At 42.7% G+C, this 18565-nt stretch overlaps 3 protein-coding genes across 5 annotated transcripts in view; 1 reads left to right on the top strand and 2 right to left on the bottom strand.

Moving 5' to 3' along the window:
* mdm2 (MDM2 proto-oncogene) overlaps positions 1-18565 on the bottom strand; it is a 387699-nt gene that overhangs the window by 265709 nt on the left and 103425 nt on the right. The gene's annotated exons all lie outside the window — the stretch shown is intronic.
* Positions 125-11250, top strand: dmtf1 (cyclin D binding myb-like transcription factor 1). Of its 3 annotated transcripts, none has more exons than XM_034163248.1 (17): positions 125-336; positions 2426-2557; positions 2774-2869; positions 3126-3208; positions 5553-5664; positions 5861-5937; positions 6013-6170; positions 6257-6289; positions 6378-6487; positions 6750-6978; positions 7057-7208; positions 8067-8249; positions 8529-8611; positions 8730-8918; positions 8990-9187; positions 9299-9401; positions 10675-11250. In XM_034163248.1, the coding sequence occupies exons 2-17, from the start codon at positions 2449-2451 to the stop codon at positions 10707-10709; spliced, it is 1950 nt and encodes a 649-aa protein (XP_034019139.1). In that variant the 5' UTR covers positions 125-336; positions 2426-2448; the 3' UTR covers positions 10710-11250. The 3 variants fall into 3 exon arrangements, with proteins under 3 accessions (XP_034019139.1, XP_034019137.1, XP_034019138.1); XM_034163246.1 differs by having other exon boundaries at positions 2765-2869; XM_034163247.1 differs by having other exon boundaries at positions 130-336; positions 2765-2869; positions 5562-5664.
* Positions 11895-16521, bottom strand: tmem243b (transmembrane protein 243, mitochondrial b). The gene is made up of 5 exons (XM_034163271.1): positions 16377-16521; positions 14438-14701; positions 14001-14051; positions 13420-13524; positions 11895-12974 (listed from the first exon to the last, which is right to left on the bottom strand). The coding sequence occupies exons 2-5, from the start codon at positions 14513-14515 to the stop codon at positions 12855-12857; spliced, it is 354 nt and encodes a 117-aa protein (XP_034019162.1). The 5' UTR covers positions 14516-14701; positions 16377-16521; the 3' UTR covers positions 11895-12854.

Here is an 18565-nt window from a genome sequence, read left to right as displayed (position 1 = left end):
TAAACACGGACTGATTTCAGAATGCACAATGTGGTGCCAGATTTGATTTATAAAACGTAAGAAAAGAAAATCGTTGTTGGCGTGCGCTTTTTTGCATCGTTTTTAATCTAACAAACCTGGGCGGGATATAATTGCAGATTTACACGAATTAATTTATATCATCACAAATTCCGGCGTTGGTTGCGAGAAAATACATCTTTAATCTGGATATGTGACGTCATTGTGGGTTGTAATCCGGTGTATCTGGCAACTGTGCGGCCCTTCGACGACCGCTTGTCATCCTGGCATTTAGCTTCATCCTGGTAACTCACAAAGTCCCCGGACCAAAACAAGGAAGTAAGTAGTCGAATCAAAAGTCAAATTCACTTTCAGTTTAATTGACGGAGCGCAGATTGGCGAGAAAAAAGCGCCTCAGATGACAAAGTCCTCCCTCAGACAGTCGTTTAGTGGATGCTAACGAGTTAGCATTGTGTTGCATCTCTTTTGTTTGTTCTGCAGCATTTTGTTGAATAAATTAAAAAAAAAACAAAAAAAAACACGAGCAGCTGTTTTGTTTGTTAAACTTTTCAACACGTTCAAGCGAGGAAACATATTGCACATGTCGTCTGGTAAACATGAATTACGAAGCTTTAAGAATAAGAAATAATTGTAGATTTAGAAACTTTGTCATGAGGACAGTGGGCCGGTGTTGCCAGATCTCTGGGAAAAAACAAGCAGCCACTTGAAGCGTTTATGTGCCATTATACATCACGTGACATTGACGTCATGCGAACTGTTGGATGGATTACAGTGAAATTTTAAACACTGTGTGGAGTGACCACGAAGAAAAGAATTCCAGCCCCAAGATAACAGGAATTTTGAGTTTAATGCATCATGCTGTGTGTAAGTGGGACCTATCCTACACCTCTTTAAAGATTTCAATAAAAACTTTAGGGTTAGAGAATTTTCAGGATTTTTCCTGAAATCCAGGATAATCTGAACAAAGTTTTCCTGACTTTGTTTTTCAGGCGTATGTTTGGCTGCCAAAAAGTAAGTAAGTCCCTTCAGCTGCTCCCTTGTTTTCGCTCAGGGCATCATGCCAGGTCCAAGGTGGATCTGCATACTGATTTGGCAGAAGTTATACACCGGATACCCTTCCTCGTGCATCTTCACATTACATGGAGAATGGGCAGGGTTGGGAGTTGTGTCCTCTGCAGGAGGTTTTCTGCACATTCAGCCATCAAAATAAGGCTTAAAATGGGCCTAATTTTGTCTAAAACTCAGTAACTCCTGCAGCTGACCCCAGACCCCCAGGCTGACTTTCAGGATGTCTCATTCTCATGCCTGCGACATAACTGTAGTATGTGTTTTAATTTTTGTTGATCAAACAAAAGGACTTTGAATTGACAAACGCTGCCTCTTTGTGGAGGGCAGCACGGTGGCTTAGTGGTTAGCACTGTTGCCTCACAGCGAGAAGGTTGTGGGTTCAATTCCCGTGGCCTTTCTGTGTGGAGTTTGCATGTTCTCCCTGTGTTTGCGTGGGTTTCCTCCGGGTGCTCCGGTTTCCTCCCACATCCAAAGACATGCGGGTTAGGTGGACTGGAATCTTTAAACTTGTCCGTAGGTGTGTGTGTGGGTGTGTCTGTGTTTGTTTGTCTATTTGTGGCCCTGCGACAGACTGGCGTCCTGTCCTGGGTATACCCCGCCTCATGCTCTATGACTGCTGGGATAGGCTCCAGCCCCCCGCGACCCTTAATTGGACTAAGCGGTATAAGATGGATGGATGGATGGATGCCTCTTTGTGCTCTTTTTTTTTTTTTTTCAATACTCAAATGTTACATGACAAGATACATCTCAAAAAGACAAAAAAAAAAAACAAAAAAACAAAGACCAACAAAACAAGATCCCCTGGAGACAAGAAGCTCTTTTCTATTCCCTCAAGAGGAAAATCATTTACGGTCAAATATACCCTGTTCTAGCCTTGAGTCCTACAGTCTGAGCTTAGGACATGAGACAAAACCAGTGTAACTGGCAACGGCCACTGTCTGTTGAACCCAGGTTCACAGTTTCAGGCAGAAAAACAATATACTGTGTTTAGTTATACTAAAAATCCAAAAACATTCAACTGAACAAGATTAATGTCATGTAACAAATGTAGAATAAACAACTGGAGATATGGGGTAAAAATTAGCATAAGGGAAAATTTGTGTGGTCCAACATCTTCAGGGGTAATAACTGGCCATGTGTGTGTGTGTGTGTGTAAAATGCATCATATTTATTAATCAACTGTACAGACATTAACCACTTTGATAATTCAGTTATTTCATTGTAAAAGGTTTACTACCATCAATATATATAACATACACACAAACAACTCTGTCAGCTCGATGACAGTCCCAGTTATTATTATTTAACCGGCTGATTTTTTATTTTTTTTTATTTTAAGAGTCTCGCTGTGCCAGCTGCATCATGAGCAGACCGGCTGAAGATGAGACGGTTGCATCGTTACCAAATGTCAGCTCTGTGTCTCCCGCGCAGGACAGCGATGGAAGCATCCTGATGCCTTGCCCGTCCAACGGTGGGTAAAACAAAAACAACAAAAAAAAAACGCACACCATGATGACAACTGCACAATAGCAACCCCGCAATCAGTACAATTTAGCATCAAGTTTTGCCGTTTTAAAGGTCGGTGTTGTGGTTCTTGGTGCTGTGAAGTGTGATCATTTGAGGCTGGTCCAGTTTCCGTTAACTGCATGGAAACGTGCTCCTCTGACTGTCCCCCTAGTGTGTGTAGATGACAACTCAGAACCCCTTCGGAAGAAACTGCGCCTCTCCAAGGAAAAACGTGAAGACTTGGACACGTCGCAGTTCTCTGTGGTCACGTTACCAAGTGAGAGTCACACTTCCAGCATCAGATGTAGCAAATGATTAATAAAAAATAATAATAAAACCTTGCATGTGAGCCACACTCCTGTCTAAAAGAATGAAGGCTTCATCTCATGAAGCTGTGGGACATCATCATCTTAAAAAAAAAAGAGGATTTTTGAAAACGGCCTAGATTGAACATTTTACTCCGACATAGGGGGCACGTTGAAAGAAAGAGTCAGACTGGCTTTGTTAATACATAAGCATTTGTTTGTTTTCAGTTTCGGAGAACGATGAGGGCTTTGAGGTGACGACGACCATCACGGACAGTGATGTCTCAGACGAAGGTGCCGATCACATTCAGGTGAAAATAGTTATTTCTTTCAGAACGTGGGTCGACCCGCAGGATCTGGCTTGCTTATGACTTTACTACGTCCCCGACACCGACGCAGCGCCACTGCTTCTTCAACATATAGAAAATATTTTATTTTCTGTGATGACTTTCAGCTCATCATCTTCCCGTGTTTGAGTGAATACACAACATTCAGTCTCACATCCCAAATTGTTGGGACTGTGTGCACCCAGAATTCAAATAGTTCTAAGCGTAATGAATTGGGTGCGCTCCTGGAAAGCTCATGTATTTAGGCTACACTGTTGTAAGAGACTGACTGAGTAACGCTGCGTTTACACATAACGACAAGTCACGAATGCCACGAAGAACACATTCTTGGCCGCTGATCACGAATGTGATGATTCGGGGCAGAGGCGTCAGGTGTCCTCAGGAACTGCTGCAACCTGTTACCACACGTTACGATTAATGGCACGTGTTGCTGGAGAATTATCAAGAACCATTACGCACGGTCAAGAATAGTGTTCTGCGTTGTTGCGCGATATTATTGCGCGTAACAGCACATTGTTAAGTTCTGTCACGTTGTGAACAAGGTGAATTGTCTCCACACACACACATTCATCCAACCGAATTCAGATCGCTCCAGTTTTTCAGAAGAACTTTGTGACTGCATGCGTAGTTGGGCTCTGTGCCATGGAGTGGTCAGAGAGGATGAGGACAGCGCCAGATGTGTGGCTTCATGTGGGTCTTGTCTCGCGCATTTTCCCAAACATCAGGCACATGCAGCAGGTGGAACACCTGCAGGAGCATCCTGAGGAGCTTCAGCAGGAACCGTAGAACGACATTTGGAGCCGAGTTTAATTGTGCACACGTGACAGAAAACGGATCCGTCATGGTGCACAGTGAAATGTGACGCCGCGTTACAAGTCGTGTCAAAACTTGACAGTTTCCGTGTCACTTCATAATAACGCGAGTTTGGGCTCCAAGAACCATCACAGGAACCACTACGAACGTTGTCACGTTCTATTAAGGATCAGTACTCATCAAGACGGATCAATACACTCAGTTGCGACCTCCATGACGTGAGACTAAATGAGGGTGGTGTGTGACATTCGTGGAAGATTTTTTGACAGACAAAAATATGCTCCACAAATATCAAGAATATCACACACCAACACGCACTGTTAAGAAATCTATTCAGATGCGTTAAGTCACATTAAGAATGTCAGGAATGTGTCATGAATGACAGAAAAATGACATTCGTAATCCGTCTTGGTTATGTGTAAACGCACCTTAAGAGTAAAGAGTGATGACAGTATTATTTTAATTATTATTTGAACGTATAGACCCTCGGTCAAGTGATCTCCTGCATACCACAAAACCAAACCAACAACTGATCTGAGAAACGACACGAGACAGTAGATTAACCCCACATACAGCCCTCCATCACAAGCGCAAACACAGCGCAATTGGGCATGTGCGCCACTCTGTGGCACAGAGCCCAACTATGCATACAGTCACAAAGTTCTTCTGAAAAACTGGAGCGATCTGAATTCGGTTGGATGAATATGGGTGTGTGTGTGTGGAGACAATTCACCTCGTTCACAACTTGACAGAACTTAACGATGCGCTGTTACGTGCAATAATATCGCGCAACAACGCAGAACACTATTCTTGACCGTGCGTAATGGTTCCTGATAATTCTCCAGCAACACGTGCCATTAATCGTAACGTGTGGTAACAGGTTGCAGCAGTTCCTGAGGACACCTGATGCCTCTGCCCCGAATCATCACATTCGTGATCAGCAGCCAAGAATGTGTTCTTCGTGGCATTCGTGACTTGTCGTCGTTATGTGTAAACGCAGCATTAACACCCTCCCCAAGTGAGTCATGCTGCATGATCTGCCTTTTGCTTGGTGGACTTGAAAATCCCAAGAACTCCAGCTCTGACACTGCTTGAATAAATCGAGCGTGCTTTAGTTTGTCCACCTTACCATAATCGCTGGACTCAGGATCCTTGCCCTCTGCCACTGACAAGCGCAACCCTCAACCTATCAAATCGCTTGAACACAGACACACACACACCATATCCGTTTGTTTCAAAATTAATTACTTTAGTTAATTAATTTGGTTTATTTGTTAAATATGTGATATTGAATAACTAATATTTTGCTATATTTTCCAGTATTTCTTTTTCTTTCTTTTTTATTTTTATTTTTGGATTTACTCTCACACCCGAGGGGGCGGGGTTGATGACCTGAGGGGGCGTCGGCCCCAAATGCCCCCTCGTGGCGCTGGGTCTGCTCTCTTACCTTTATACAGTTAAAAATGTGTGTGTGTGTGTGTGTGTGTGTGTGTAGATGCTCCAGGAAGGTGAGGCCTCACTTTCTCCTTCTCCAAAGACGGACGTTTGCGCCGTCAGCCAGGCCTGGTTCACCACTAAAGACGACAAAGACACACTGATGAATAACGGTACACAAACACGCTTTCAGTGGCTGTGATTGGACAACAAAGGCTTCCTGTTATTAAAGGAAAATGTGAACTCTAGGCTGAAGTTTGACTGCAGCCTAGATTTTTTTGTTTCTTTGTTCCACTGTGACTGGTGCAGCAGATGGACATCATTATGTGCACCGCCACTCCAAAACAAAGCTCATTTCCTCCTCTGTAGGTCATAAGTGGAAACAGGGCATGTGGTCGAAGGAGGAGGTCGACATTCTCATCAACAACATCAAGCGCTATGTAAAGGTACGTGGCTCCTCCCACTTGGCGTACGTTTCTAGCCCTGTCTGAGGTCGCGTCTTGTGTGACTGTGTGCATCAGGGCCGAGGCATCGAAGACCCCGCAGAGATCATTTTTGAGATGTCCAAAGAGGACAGGAAGGATTTCTATCGCTCGGTGGCCTGGGGCTTGAACCGGCCGCTGTTCGCCGTTTATCGGCGAGTGCTACGAATGTATGACAATCGCAACCATGTGGGCAAGTGAGTCCCGGCAGATAAAAACACGGGGACACATCTCAGCATTTTAATTTTCCTTATTTCAGTGTTTGTTGTGATTTTTCTTAAAGGTACACAACCGTGGAGATCGAGAAACTAAAAGAGTGAGTAACAGAAACTCCATTTATTTTAAAATTTGATGTCATGTAAATGCTTCTTTTCAGCAGTGTTTTTGTTATGTGCTGTGTTCAGGCTGCGGCAGAAGCACGGTAACGACTGGTCAACTATCGGTGCAGCTCTCGGGCGCAGTGCCTCGTCTGTCAAAGACCGCTGTCGACTGATGAAGGACACCTGCAACACGGGTATCAAGCTTTGACTCACACCGTTTTCTCATCAAATTCAGTTTCTGCAAACTGTCTGTACACCAATCAAACACCGTCATCTTCTGAACCAAGTGTGGGGAGGGGCCAGAGATAGCCACTCCCCCTATAAATTTAGCTGGCATACATTTAAGATGCTGACAAACAGGCGGGGTCACATAAGCTCCACCCTCGTCTCCAGGCTGGTGGGGGTTCCACTCGGGTCACGGTCGACTAATAAAAAGTTTTCTTTCTCTTTTTCCAGGCAAATGGAGCAAAGAGGAAGAGCGGCGACTGGCCGAGGTTGTGTATGAGATGGCGGGCGTGTCACCGGGCGTGGCGGTCACCGCAGGAGTTTCTTGGGCTTTGGTTGCAGAAAAGGTTCGCACGCGCTCTGAGAAACAGTGCCGGTCCAAGTGGCTGAACTACCTGAACTGGAAACACAGCGGCGGCACCGACTGGGTGAAGGACGACGACCTGAACCTCATCCGAAGGTTTAGAACCATGCACTGGCGCTCGTGTTTACGTCTGCCTGCCATGTGAGGAAGGTTCCTAAGGGTGGTCTGTTTTAGGATTCTGGAACTTGAAGTGGAGGACGAGAATGAAATCAAGTGGGAGGACCTTGCAGGTGGTTGGAGCAGCGTCCGATCACCACAGTGGCTTCGTTCCAAGTGGTGGAGCATCAAGAGGCAGGTGTCCAATCATAAGGAGATCCCCTTCAGCGGTACGGAAACACTTGAGAATATTTCTTCCATTTTAATTCAGATTGAAATTAAGATTTCTAGCTAATGTGATGTCTATTTAAAACAGGGGTGGGCAACGAGGGCCGAGACAGTGCAGGTTTTCCTTGCAACCAGACACCTCAGCAGGTGGGTGCTGATGAGCTTCTCCTCTGAACATAAACACCTGATAGTCAATGAAATCACCTGCTGAGACACCTGATCTTTAATAAAATCACCTGCTGAGACACCTGATCTTTAATAAAATCACTTGCTGAGACACCTGATCTTTAATAAAATCACCTGCTGAGGTGATTGGTAGAAAGGAAAACCTGCAGTGTTTTGGCCCTTCATGGCACATGATTGCCCACCCCTGATTTAAAAAGCAAGTCCTTTGAGGTGCTCCCTTGTTTGCACTCAGAGTCACCACAGCAAATCCAAGGTGGATCTACATGTTAAATTGGCAAAGGTTTTACACCAGGTGCCCTTCCTGACACAACTCCACATTGCATGGAGAAATGTGGCAGGGGTGGGGTTTGAACTGGGAACCTTCCGCACTGAAAGCAAGTGCGCTAAGCACTTGGCCACCACACCTTCCTGTTGTGACGTCTTTATTTAAAAGTGTGCAAAGACGTGCTGGACTTTAGCGGCAGAACAGAACTGAACTGAACCAAAAACAACAGGTCAGAGAACAGATCCATTAGGGATCCCAAGAGGTGACTACTGAGGAGAGTGACCTGCAGAGGGCGCGCACTGTGAAATCTCAGTGTTCCAAACACCCATATAACCTTCTGTTATCTTTATTTAGCAACAGAAATTTTCTTCAGGACAAATAATCATCTCATATCTGTGTATGTGTCCAGTTTTGCTGGAGGTGCTCCAGGAGGTGATGGAGTTCTCCCAGACACCCTCTGGATCAGGAAACCCCTCGTCCTCACTTCAGATCAGAGTCGCCAGACTGGAAGAGAACAGCATTGGCTCCGGTGCCAACTCTGTTGCGGCGTTGCAGATTCCTGTTCAGATCCCGCTGCAGATTACACATCTGAGTAAGAAGCTGCAGCGTCGAGCATCTGTCGTAGTGTAGTCATTAATAGGTCCAAATGTGATTAAATACTCAACCTCTGTAAAAACGAGCTGCATGTCATCGTTTTTAAAATTTCATGTCTTTTAGTGTGGAGACTTGATTTATCCTGCAGGGTTCGCTGTTTTCTGTTTAGCTTTTAATGACTTTTTGCAACTTGTACCTTTTGTGCTCCAGCTGTCACTGATGACCTTTCACCTGTGCAGTGTTCATTACTGACATTACGCCTGTCTGTGTCTGTAAGCTTCAGATTCTCCTGCAGTAGCCAGCGACAGTGAAACTATCACTGTGAACACGGGAGCCCTGCAGACCTTTGAGATCCTCTCTGTAAGTAGGACGTGTTGATCTGTGATGTCATAAAGCCAGTTCTTCAAATACCATAAATAAAAGGAAACCGCCTGTCAGAATGGAGCCGAACCTTCATCAGCTGTTTTAATTCTTTCAGTCCTTCCACCTGCAGCCCACTGGCACCCCGGGGACATACTATGTCCAGACCTCATCCAATCAGAGCCTGCCACTCAGCCTCGCCACCACCCAGGGCCTCCCTCTCAGTTTACCCAATAACAGCATGGTTACCCTGACCACAGGCACCGCCCCCTCCTCACACGAGCACGTCATCCTTCACAGCTTGTCGGTTAGTAAAGTTGTTTTTTTGGATCTGCCACTTTCCTGTGAACATTTCTTTACCATTTCTTTCCACCACAGTCAGATGGCTTCTGCTCCAGTGATGGTGTGATCATCCAAACTGTGACCTCTGACCCCAGTGCTGCCTCCTCTTCAGAACCACTCAGGCAATCACAGAGGAAGGAAGATGTAGAGGGGCGGAGCCAGGAAGACAGGTTCCTGGACAGGTCTGAGACTGTTGTCATGGAAACCCAGGATCCAGATGAATTTCATGAGAAGGTACAAATACAGATTAACCCCATCGATTAACACTTTAAAGTGTCTGTGCAGAAACGATCAGAAAAGAAAAAAAAAATATCACCAGGAAGTCTGTCTTTTCGTGTGTTTCAGGAGTCAAGTCCTTCACAGGAGGATCCAGCAGTGCACTCTGGGATAGCGTCCAGCAGCGCTGTGCTCATAGTGTGTCCTCCGAACATCAGCAGCACCCTGATAGGTAACACTGTGCGTGATGTCACTGACGAGTGTCACTCAGCTGTCAGAACTTGCCGAAGCTTTGCGTCAGTCTTGGTTTAGCAAAATTGTAGATTAGCTTTTTCCTGGTAAAACTATTACAAAAGTACAGTGGAGTGTTTACCTGACTGGATATTACACACAGTGGTCACATGACCCCCTGGTGCACCAGGCTGCATGAAGCAGCTTCTCATTTTGACTTTCCTCATCTTTGTGATCTAGTCGTCATTGTTGTCATGTCTGCAGAAGAAAACGTGAATAAAGTTTAGGGGGAAAAAAAGGTCTCAGCTGTTAGAATGTCATGTGGAAAGTTATTTGGGGGGGTGAGTGACAGACTGAGTGGAGCTCAGTGGCGACACATTTGATCCAAGAGATGGAAGATTTCTTGAACATCAGTGGGGAACTTTTTGAGAACAACAGCTGCACCCTTCTTACATGTTTGGGCGGGTGGAGTTTTTTTTTTTTTTTTTTTAAACGTACTTGGTGACTCTCAAGTACTGTTTATTACTATTATTTATTATCAGATACTTTTTTTTTTACTTTTGGAGATTTCACCCATGACAGAACCACGGCGCAGCTTCTAGTTTGCCAATCACCCAAAATGCAAATGCGTTTAAGGGTGATTCTTTAACTACGGGCACTATTGGCCTTGTAAATGTAATTTCCACCACACCATTGCCTTACAATTTTAAAGCGCCTTGGGGCAACCGTTTGTTGTGATTTGGCGCTATATACATGTGCTCTGATGTCACTGTTTATCTCCATATAGAAACTACCCAAACAATCTTTCATACAAACTGTTTAAAGGGACATTACAGTGTTGTGGTGGAAATTACGGCAATAGAGTGGGACAACTACATTTTGTTTAAAAAAATCACAACAGTTGTATGACATTGAATACCCCAATTATGTTTTGATTATTTTACTGATATTTTATAACATTAGAAAAAACGTTTCTTTACCATTCATTTTTATCATTGAAGATCAAAAGTCTGGGTGTGGGACAAGCACAAAACGGCAATATTTGCATATAATAATGCTGAAAAAAGGTGAAAAAGTCATCATAGACTACTAGAACAAATTTCTTAACACACATTCATTGTAAAGATAACTATAAAAGTGTGAAATTTCCCATTTTTTCTGTTTTTCATACAATATGAAAGGACATAGTAAGTGCCCGTAGTCTAAGAATCACCCTTAACTGACATGTCACTTCTGGGATTTATGACAAACTAAATCCGTCTCTCTCATCTCAGATCCCATCCTAGAGAACCAGGAAGGCTCTGACTGAACGAGACCCAAAGTCTGGTGTGACGCACCGCCTCTACAGGACGTCCCAGGTTGTGTGAAGTCACTTTAGTGCTGACATGACTAAACCCCTCCACCCCAAGATGAAATAGGAGTACGCTAACAGTCCATCGCTGTCAGATTTTCAGAGCCAAAGGTGTTCTAGAAGTTGTGATGATGGAAGAGTTGGGGTCCCGGTGGGAGCTGAATGCCTTATTTCCCATTAAATAGGGCTGCATGATGATTTCCTTCACGAAAGTAGGAATGTGTGCATTTACAGGTGACAGTTAACTTTCATCAACTATACATTTCAACAGACTTTGGGCAGCCGACACTCGTCATCCTAATCATTGGTCCGGACAGATGACTTTGATCTTTTGGACACCTGAAGTTGGTAAAGGACCCTCAATTATATTAAGACGGCTGCATTACAGGGTCAGTCCGATGTGCTTCACAACCCATCCTGGTTCTTCTGCTGCTAATCGTTGGATTTTTCATATTTCCCAGATGATGGAATCAGGTGACCTCTGACCTAACCTCCAGCTCGTTGCACCACTAAATGGCAACTCTTCAGGCTTGTTTCAGGACTACAGACACACACAAAAAATGAAGCCTGTTATTGTGCATTAATGCTGAAACAAGCCGATTTCAACAGCAGAAGCTTTTGGACCATTTTAAACTGTTACCTCCACTAACTGACACCTGTGGGCGGGGCTTACATGACAGCTTGTGTCAAAATCTGATATGATCAGTTTTGGGAACTGAAACCGACCTCAAAGATTTAATTATTATTTTTTTAATTAACTGTTTCAACATAACCATCTGTCTGCATCATAGATGATAAAAGACTGAAGTTCTCTAAAGATCTGAATGAGGATGAAAAAGAAAAGTATTAATAAAAGACAAAGCAACTGAATTTCAGTGTAAAGCCATTAAACTTTGCAGCTGTTTCAAACACTCCACCTTATTCACATTTGTTACATTTTTAGAATACTGAAAGCAGGAAAAACACGCACTGAAAACAACATTCTCAAAGATCGGCATGTAAATTGTGGAGGAAGCAGAACATCAGCACGGTTGGAGGAAGCGTGCGAGTAGAAAACACGATCACACAATAGTGCATTAAAAATGAGGAACATGATCGAGGTGTTTTTTCATAGTATCTGAACACGACTCCGGGAATCTGTGCAGCTTCAGTAGAAAGATTTGTCGTCGGTGCTACAGCTGGACAGAAATGGAACTCAGCCACACTCAGTGCAGCAGTTGGCAGTCAGTCGCACTTCAGCATTCAGAACAATGTGGACAGTTTGAATAAAAATGTACTTTTACTCGTTTGAAAATTAAATGTCATTTTGATAAACAGTGAAAATCAAATTAAAATGGAAAATAAAGTTGCATATATTTGCCACAGATTCCTCTTGTGCTTTGGCTGTTAGTACGTCTTCTACAGTAATTTAGGAAAAGTGTGTGTTTTGTAAACAAGCATAAACTTAAGACTGAACATTTTTGTAAAATTGTAGTCTTGGCCCTGAAGGCTTACAGTAAGTAGGTTTCATAGGTTGACTCGATGAAAAAGTTGTCAGTTACTTTGGGTTTTGTATCCATCTTTGGTTTTTCAGATATGGCAGACAGAATTAATGTAACGAAACACCAACCACCGATTACGCAGGTGATGAACAAGTTCACCCAATGCAACACAAATAAGAATGCTTGTGGATTTTTTTTATCCTGAAAACAAACGGAATTTTCAAGATTGGATTCTAAGATCCTGGGACAAAATGCAGAGGATCCGAGGAAGGATTTTCCTTTAACTCTGCCCTCATCTAAAACACTGTTAATAGGAAACGCGACCACAGGGTGGGCGTGTGTGTTATGACGGGAACATGTAACCCTGCATGTAAACATATGTGACTTCCTACCTCACTGTAGTTTGCTTCTCTGCGGCGCAGCACCGTTAGCATTGTCGCTAACACGTCAGACACTTTGTGGGTTTTGGTGCAGCTGGACGCCGCACGTCAAAAAGTTTGTTTTTGAAGTTTATAGTTTGTGGAATGATTTTTGTTTGTTTCATTTTTCACTCTGGTCCCCTTCACATTTCCTCTGCACGCGGCCGTTAGTTTGCGTTGTCCCTTCTTTATCCTCGCCGCCTTCACCTGATGTCGTGGAAGTAGAGGTTGGCACATAGACACAGCAGCACAATGGATCCCAGCTTGTAGTAGATCAGCTTCCTGAACTTGGGCTCCAGGTCTCCCTGTCGGTACCAGAATATCTGCCAGAAACAAACACGGGCCATCCTCAAATTGTAGCTTCATCTGCCATTGTTCTTTTATTGCTCACATTTACTAAAAAACTAATGAACCACTTTATACCAGACTGAGTCAAAGTGTGACATGAAACTGACTTTGTGGTGGATCTGGATGAACGTATTTTACTGTCGATTAGTGTGGGTCAAAGATAAGCACTCGCCTAGTTTTAAAGATGACCGTGTTTTAAACTCTGAAACATCAATTTGTACTAATCCTGGATCTGCCTGACAGATTTCTGCTGATCCTGGATCAGGTTTGAACACATTATGCTTTAATTAAATGGCAATTCAAAGGACAAATACAAATTCTCACATCACACACAAAATGTTTGTTCAGTGTCGGTAGAAGCTTCTCACTGTTTTAAATTGCATGTGTTAAGATGCACAGCATTAGCGTGTGTGACGTTACCAGCACTACGGTGGAGCCACATGCTAACAGGATGCACACGGCAAAGAAGATATTTAGTGGCCTTGGAGGCATTGAGGGGAACACCACTGAACTGATCACAGTCACCTAGACAACAAGACAAGGTCAAACGCTGAAGGAAGGGGGAAAAAAAAAAAAAAACACTTTAGCAGCATATACCCCCGCCAAACACACACACACACACACACACACAAGGGACCTTCTGGATTTTTGTGAGCAGACAGCTGACATTCATATTTTTTTAAGAAGCTTACAGGAACGTTCACCTGAAAAATAGATCGAGCAATTCACTTCTGCAGGAAAAAAAAGGAAGTGAAATCAGTCGACTTGCTTCAGCTGTCGGCGTGCATTTCCTGTCTGGCTGGATGCCAAAGTGCTGCACGCAGCCGATATCTGATTTTTATCAACAGGCCATTTACACAAGATTATCCTCAAATCACAGCGAAGATAAAAAGTTTCCACAGGTTCAGACACCACTGAAAAACTGAGATCTGGCCTCAAAAGACAGAAGGAACATCAATGATGCATTAATGACTTTGTGTATGAAGGTTTGTTGTACTTACAAGAACAATCACCACAGTGAATCCCCCCACTGCCAGGTTGATTATACGATCCTGAGGAGGAAAAAAAAAACATCAACTTACACCAAATTCCCTCCAAACAACCAATAAACACAAGAAAACAGACGGCAACTTTCTGCCAACCATTTCAAGTGAAGTGAACCACTCTCTTAAAAAAAGGGGGGGGGGGGCGTGGGGGGGGATGTAAGTCACATGACCTACTGAGTGTCATGACCACGATTCCATGAAAAACCCTAAAACTGTCCAAAGGCATGTTTTGCATATCGCACTTTTAGGGCATGATGCATATTCATGCACCGTGCTGAAAGAAATAAATAAATGGGGTTTTGCAGACTATTTTAGCCTCTGGAGTTTCAGAGTGCACATTTTCCCACGTGGGTGCAAATAAACCAAGAATGTCTTAAAACACAGACTCTTACCCGGGCTGAGGTCTCCCCGAACAGAGGCCTGTTGTCCAGGCCGCTGGTGCCGTATGTCCTGGTGCTGAAGTCATCCATGGTCGCCAGACAGACAGCATCAACCAGTCACCTCTCAGCAGCGCCACCTTGTGGAAACACTGGACCCCCGCTGCATATTAGCAGCTGAGCTGGCTTGCTTTTTTAGTGACTTCTGCGCAGTCTCAGGAAATCAGTCGTCATTAACAGTCTGTTGCGGACATGATGAAGGCTGGACCAGATGTTTATCTGGAAGGGGAAAACAAATCAACATGCAATTTTGAAAGACAATAATTTCTTTTTTGTTTTTTTTGCAACATCCAGCTCTGATTTCAAACCACAATGCTGCTACTACTAATAGTAATAAAAAAAAATAATTAACTGACTTTTATTTATTTCACCAACATTAAAATGTATTTGATGATCAATCAAAAGAGCAGTTAGAAATCACTCATACTTTCATGACCACATTCACAGAAAAGAGATTTTAACATCACATTTATTTTTAACACTTACTTCGTGTTTTCTGTCTCTTCAAAATTCTGATGCTGTTGTAAAGCGAGCTAACCACAATCTGAATGGTACTATTATGGTTCTAACAATGAGTGAGTTGATTAACTCTTTTGATAACCAATTACTAAAACAATTTATCCAAAAATTTTTCTCCCAGTTTGACCTGGACTGGAACTTTTAGTACTGGAAAGAGAAACTGTCAGAGTGGTAATAATCGTATGATTAACTTGGCACGAGGAGCAGACCAACATCCAGATGACATTTTAAAGAAATACTGGTCTATCATCAGGGTTAAAACAGAACAACAGCTGCTGCAGTTGTTTCCTTTCTGGGTCAGAAGCCAAAAAAAAAAGGGGGGGGGTGTTGAAAGCTTTCATAGCAGAAAACAACAGTTTCATTATAGTTAACAACATAACACAGGCCTAAATTGAGCTGTGTGATTCTGAACGCCGACAAGGAAATAAACATCACAACAGCATCATTTATGGTTAAAAGCAGGAGGCCAGCTACATAAAAACAACCCGCTTTGATCTCTACACATTTTTAACAGTCTTCTAAAAACGATTAGCTCCACAAGCTGACGGAAGAGAGCGGAGCTTATGTGAATTCCTGTTTATGAACACAACTTCTTAACAGTGATTGGTTTAAGTGTTTAGCACAGTCCACCTTATGACAGCACAAACAATTCAAAGACATTCTCATGATTTTTGACAAACTTGTTGAAAGAAAAACAAAAACACTTTAAAATGTGCTATATATATCTGGTGGTATTTCAAAACGTATCATTTTTAATCTGCTTTTAAACTCAGACAGCTGTTTGGAAATATTTTAAACAGACAATAAATACTGTTTAAACTACATTTAAATGGTCTGAATTGAAGATTTGTGTATCTTTGTTAAAACCTGACTGAACTGATTTGTATTGGGTTGATATTTGGACAAAAACACACGATTCGATTAATCGTTAGTGAAAATAAAAGTAGTCAGTGGGATCATCTAAAAACTTTGCACGTCTCATTTTTCTCCTGACATAATGTGTTTAAATTATAAAAACTTGTTTTAATCAGCAGTTAGTTGAAACAATTTTAATTCTTAATTTTTTCGCAGACTTTTTTAAAACAGTACTGTAACGTTAGCTTCTGACATTAGCCAAGTAAAGTTTATAAAAACAATTAATTACCAACATACGAATACAAACTACGTGTAAATAGCTTTTTTAATGTAGCCTTCAGTAAGTAATAACAATACTACGACAATAAGCATAAGGTTTTAACAATCCTTTATGTTTTCCGTTAAACAGTAGAGGAGGATGCTAACGCGGCTAAGCTAACCGTCCACACCGCTCCAGAAATGGTCCAAAATAAACAAAACATTCGGTTCAGGGATAAACAGCTGCTTTCTGCTTTCTCACCTGTCATACAGACCTCTGGGCCTCCTCACAACACGTCTGTCTCCACTCTCAGCATGAATTCAAAACCAGCAAAAAGAGCAAGTTTAAAGAATTGAATCTGAAGCGAACGTCCGACACCGAAGCTTCGAAGCGCGTGTTGAGCGTCGTGAAGCTCGTTTTAGCCAACGGATAAATGGGAAATGCTAAAGGACAGCCGGACGCCTTCAAAATACCTGAAAGCTTTTAAAGTTGTACAACCGCTGGCAATAATTATGGAATCACCGGCCTCAGAGGATGTTCATTCAGTTGTTTAATTTTGTAGAAAAAAAGCAGATCACAGACATGACACAAAACTAAAGTCATTTCAAATGGCAACTTTCTGGCTTTAAGAAACACTATAAGAAATCAGGAAAAAAAAATTGTGGCAGTCAGTAACAGTTACTTTTTAGACCAAGCAGAGGAAAAAAATATGGAATCACTCAATTCTGAGGAATAAATTATGGAATCACCCTGTAAATTTTCATCCCCAAAACTAACACCTGCATCAAATCAGATCTGCTCGTTAGTCTGCATCTAAAAGGAGTGATCACACCTTGGAGAGCTGTTGCACCAAGTGGACTGACATGAATCATGGCTCCAACACGAGAGATGTCAATTGAAACAAAGGAGAGGATTATCAAACTCTTAAAAGAGGGTAAATCATCACGCAATGTTGCAAAAGATGTTGGTTGTTCACAGTCAGCTGTGTCTAAACTCTGGACCAAATACAAACAACATGGGAAGGTTGTTAAAGGCAAACATACTGGTAGACCAAGGAAGACATCAAAGTGTCAAGACAGAAAACTTAAAGCAAAATCGAAAATGCACAACAAAACAAATGAGGAACGAATGGGAGGAAACTGGAGTCAATGTCTGTGACCGAACTGTAAGAAACTGCCTAAAGGAAATGGGATTTACATACAGAAAAAAGCTAAACAAAAGCCATCATTAACACCTAAACAGAAAAAAACAAGGTTACAGTGGGCTAAGGAAAAGCAATCGTGGACTGTGGATGACTGGATGAAAGTCATATTCAGTGATGAATCTCAAATCTGCATTGGGCAAGGTGATGATGCTGGAACTTTTGTTAGGTGCCGTTCCAATGAGATTGGAAGTTGAAGTTGAAGAAAATGGTCCATGACAAGGCTCCAACCTGCAAAGCTGATCTGGCAACAGCAATCAGAGAAAGTTGGAGCCAGATTGATGAAGAGTACTGTTTGTCACTCATTAAGTCCATGCCTCAGAGACTGCAAGCTGTTATAAAAGCCAGAGGTGGTGCAACAAAATACTAGTGATGTGTTGGAGCGTTCTTTTGTTTTTCATGATTCCATAATTTTTTCCTCAGAATTGAGTGATTCCATATTTTTTTTCCTCTGCTTGGTCTAAAAAAGTAACCGTTACTAACTGCCACAATTTTTTTTTCCTGATTTCTTATAGTGTTTCTTAAAGCCAGAAAGTTGCCATTTGAAATTACTTTAGTTTTGTGTCATGTCTGTGATCTGCTTTTTTTCTACAAAATTAAACAACTGAATGAACATCCTCCGAGGCCGGTGATTCCATAATTTTTGCCAGGGGTTGTATTTCGAAACTCCAGTCAAATAACTGACTTTGATTTCAACATATTCTTTTTCGATGCAGTACACAGTTTTGACAGTAGGGGGAGCACCAGATCAAAATGTAGGACGCACCTTGTGCACGCGCGCGCTGGTCCCACCCTGGAATGACAAAAGGCCCTAAATCCTGACCCCTGACCCCTCACAGATGTTGTGTGCTCATTCAAGACGATTATTTAGACCTACTTTTGAGATTTCTAGGATGACTGCAGCCTCACATCCAGAAGGTCTCAGGTTTCTATCACACCTGGTCTATTCTGTGTGGAATTTGTATGTTCGTGTAGGTTTGTTCCAGGTGCCCCAGTGTCACACAGTGATGATGATCGATCACCTGCGCATCATGCACTCAGACAGCCCGATGCTTAGCAGGAACGCTGCTCAAAGTCTGTGAGTCCGTGAGAGCGGACACAGGATCGGGCCAAACCTTGGTCAGCGTCGGCATGATGGAGGCGGCAAAATGCAACAGAATTTCAATTGTGACTGAAAGATGTAAAATGAATACAGAAACAAAGTGACGGGCACAGCAAGTAAACAAGGACGACCAGACATCCTGCTGGC

Source organism: Thalassophryne amazonica, chromosome 22, assembly GCF_902500255.1.
Source record: "Thalassophryne amazonica chromosome 22, fThaAma1.1, whole genome shotgun sequence".
Classification (NCBI taxonomy): Eukaryota; Metazoa; Chordata; class Actinopteri; order Batrachoidiformes; family Batrachoididae; genus Thalassophryne; species Thalassophryne amazonica.
Note: the sequence above shows the minus strand (reverse complement) of the source record. Positions and strands in the feature narration are given on the sequence as shown.

Excerpts from the sequence above, each read along its gene's own strand:
- dmtf1 (XM_034163246.1), top strand. The coding sequence starts at position 2,449 with ATGAGCAGACCGGCTGAAGATGAGACGGTTGCATCGTTACCAAATGTC. Across the intron at positions 2,558-2,764 it reads GATGCCTTGCCCGTCCAACG|TGTGTGTAGATGACAACTCA; the intron begins GTGGGTAAAACA and ends CTGTCCCCCTAG. Across the intron at positions 3,209-5,552 it reads AAGGTGCCGATCACATTCAG|ATGCTCCAGGAAGGTGAGGC; the intron begins GTGAAAATAGTT and ends GTGTGTGTGTAG.
- tmem243b (XM_034163271.1), bottom strand. The coding sequence starts at position 14,515 with ATGGATGACTTCAGCACCAGGACATACGGCACCAGCGGCCTGGACAAC. Across the intron at positions 14,052-14,437 it reads TCGGGGAGACCTCAGCCCGG|GATCGTATAATCAACCTGGC; the intron begins GTAAGAGTCTGT and ends TTTCCTCCTCAG. Across the intron at positions 12,975-13,419 it reads GTGGCTCCACCGTAGTGCTG|ATATTCTGGTACCGACAGGG; the intron begins GTAACGTCACAC and ends TGTTTCTGGCAG.